Source organism: Humulus lupulus, chromosome 1, assembly GCF_963169125.1.
Source record: "Humulus lupulus chromosome 1, drHumLupu1.1, whole genome shotgun sequence".
Classification (NCBI taxonomy): domain Eukaryota; kingdom Viridiplantae; phylum Streptophyta; class Magnoliopsida; order Rosales; family Cannabaceae; genus Humulus; species Humulus lupulus.
In genome coordinates, this window is record NC_084793.1 from 86,995,097 (window position 1) to 86,998,200 (window position 3,104).

The following is a 3,104-nucleotide window of genomic DNA, read 5'->3' on the forward strand; positions in this document are numbered from 1 at the left end:
TTAATATTGTACTTCAAATATAAGGAACTTTGTTACTCAATTATCATTTTGGCGAAATATATACATGTACCTCAATGATAAATCGATCTAAACTACTTATTTGAATATATTTTGTGGATCAAAAATCAAATAATTAAACAAGGCATATAGGAGATTCTCGATGCCTTTCTATACTCTCACCATTTTACTACATCTCATATTTACTTGTTTTATTCTACTACCATGTTCTTAAAAAACCAGAAATCACAAATTCATTTCCATTACTTTTACTAACTTTTAGTGTTTATTTTTCCACTACTCTTATTTTCTTAGTTACCCTCCTTATAGAATTGACTGTCAATCTATACTACAATTACGGCTAATAAATATCACATTTTGGGTATTAAACCATTTGAAATTGTGAATTTATAAGCTTATAATAAAAATTAATAAAAGAAAAAGATATTTGTGGTGAAAGTACTCAAGTTGTCTGAATTTATACTTAAGTATCCAAGTTCAAGATCAACTTTTAGTTGCAGCATTAGTACTTGTTGTTAACTTTGCTGTTAGATGGTGACGACACGTACAAACTGTGCATGTAAAAGTTGAATTTGAGTACTTTTTCCGTCAAAAAAATAACTTGGATAATTAAGTGTGATATTTTGTATAATTTAAGTATTTTCGCTGCAAATATCTCTATTTTTTTATACATATTGCTACAATTTTCTCTAACTTTTTATTTTCATGTCTCTTTTTTTAATGTGTGTTAAATAAAAATATATAATAAAAATACTAATGAATAGTTTAGGATTATGTACATATAATATATGTTTTATTATATATATTTCTGCAATTATGTTTTATTATACTAATTTCTACCATTATTTTCTCTGAACTTTTTATTTCCGTACTCTGTTTTATTAAAACTTGACAAATGTATATTATAATAGGCCTGTTTGGTATTGCTTTCAGTTTTTTGTTTTTAAAGTTGGGTTCTCAGAATTGAGAACAGAAAACTGTTTTTGTAGTTTTTAAAAAACAAGAGGTGTTTGGTTAATGTTTTCTAAAAATAATTTTTTAGTTTTATTTTTTTTAAAATTTTAAATAAAAAATTAACAAATATATTTACAAAGAGAAAAATATTTTAAAAGTTTGTAATAAATAATGAGATAAAATAATTTGAAAAAAAATGATGAAAAATAAGAAGTGAGAAAGTAAGGAGAGAAAATTTGAAGAAATAGAAATTGAGAAGAGAGAAATTGATCCAAGAAAAAATGAGAGAGAATGTGATGAGAAAGAAAGTGGAGAGAGACAAGTGAGTAGAGAGAAAGTGATGAGAGAGGAAATGGGGAGAGAGAAAAAATGATGAGAGAGAAAATGAGGAGAGAGAAAGTGAAGAGAGAGAAAATGATTTGACAATAAATGATGTTAGATAATAATAATTAAATAAGTGATGTATAAAAAAAAGATAAAAAAAAAATAATTTGAGAACAACAGAAAACAACTTTTTTGATGTTCTCAAAATTTTCTGTTTTTTATAACTTTGTTTTTAAAAAAATATTTTTTGAAAACAACGCCAAACACCTCAACTTGTTTTCAAAAAACAGTTTTTAACTTTTAAAAACAAAAAATAATTTTTTAATTAAAGTGCCAAACACCCTCTAATTTGTGGAAGAAAATAAAATAATAGAGAAGTCATTTGTACTATATGTAGGCAAAAGAAAGGAATACAAAAATAAAATAATACTGGTACTTGTTGTACCACGTGTAGAAAAAGAAAAGAATACAAAAAGTATATTATGTATAATAGACTTTTTATACATTGCATAAATTGTGAGGAGAGAAAGCTTTTAGAAAAAACTTAATATAGTATCTCATCAGTACTGATTTCATATATAATATTAACAAGGCGTTAATAATAGTAGTCTCTCCTTACAAACTGCCGAATTGGATGCCTATCCATTCAAACCAAAACGGATTCCACAATATTAGTTATTAAAACAATAATCACTACGTACTTTCAATCATTAGAAGAAAGAACCAAAAAAAAAAAAACAAAACAAAACAAAAAAAATGGAGTATTACCTTAATACTTTCTTTCTCCTCTTCTTGGTCACCATTCTTCTCTCCAATCCACCACAGCCCACCATCGCAGCCGATAACAACGAACCCGAAACTGGCATCAGAGGCGAGAAACTTATCCCTACGGCTTGCCGACATGCGGTCAAAAAAGGTTTCTGCAATGCAATGCTTCAATCCGATCCCTACGCCCACGACGCTGACCTACACGGCTTTGGGCTTATCGCTCTCCGACAAGCTGCGTCGAACGCTTCTGATCTCTCTGAGTACGTTAAGACGTTGTTAAACGATCCCAAACTCAACCCTGAAGTCCAGGACGGCGCAGCCGAATGCCTCGAAATGTACCTCGACGCAGCGGAGCAACTCGATGATTCCGTCGCCGCCCTGGAGGCCAAAGCTTATAAAGACATCAACACTTGGGTCAACGTCGCAGTCACCGACTCTAAGTCATGTGACGACGCACTTACCGGACACGAGTCTGTGTTGGGAGAGAAGAACGAAGTATTTCGTTGGCTCTGCGAGAACGCTTTGGCTATCAATAAGGTGTTGGTCGAGGGAAAAAATTAAAAAATCGATTGATGTGTGCGTTTTCGTTTGTGCAAACGGGTTGTCGTTTAATTAATATCTTCGATCAACGATCAACGTAGTGTTTAGCTCTTACATTAAAAAGTGGCTAAATTATGTTTGGTTGGTTTGATGTATATGAATATGTGATTCATAGTGTTTTCTGGATATCGATCGATACACATATTGTTATGATCACACTCCATATATAAGTAAAATATTTGTATAATGTTTACTGATGTATGTGATATTTTTTTTTTATAAAACCAAAAATAAACACACTACGTAAAAATATTTATAAAATCTTAAATTGCCAAATATATATTTTACCTTTTTAATTCTATTTTAGCATCCTTTCATATCTATAATAAAATAAATAAATTAATTAACTTAACTAATTAAAATCAAATAAGTTATCACCATGTTATTCTATTTTTTATCATTTTTTTAATTCTATTTTTTCTAATTTATGGTACGATGAT

General features: G+C 29.4%; 1 protein-coding gene across 1 annotated transcript; it reads left to right on the forward strand.

Moving 5' to 3' along the window:
- The first annotated feature begins 1,747 nt into the window (after positions 1-1,747).
- LOC133813951 (putative invertase inhibitor) lies at positions 1,748-2,799 on the forward strand. The gene has a single exon (XM_062246980.1). It carries the CDS (start codon positions 2,053-2,055, stop codon positions 2,623-2,625), a length of 573 nt encoding a protein of 190 aa, XP_062102964.1. The 5' UTR covers positions 1,748-2,052; the 3' UTR covers positions 2,626-2,799.
- Positions 2,800-3,104: the final 305 nt, after the last annotated feature.

Excerpts from the sequence above, each read along its gene's own strand:
- LOC133813951 (XM_062246980.1), top strand. The coding sequence starts at position 2,053 with ATGGAGTATTACCTTAATACTTTCTTTCTCCTCTTCTTGGTCACCATT.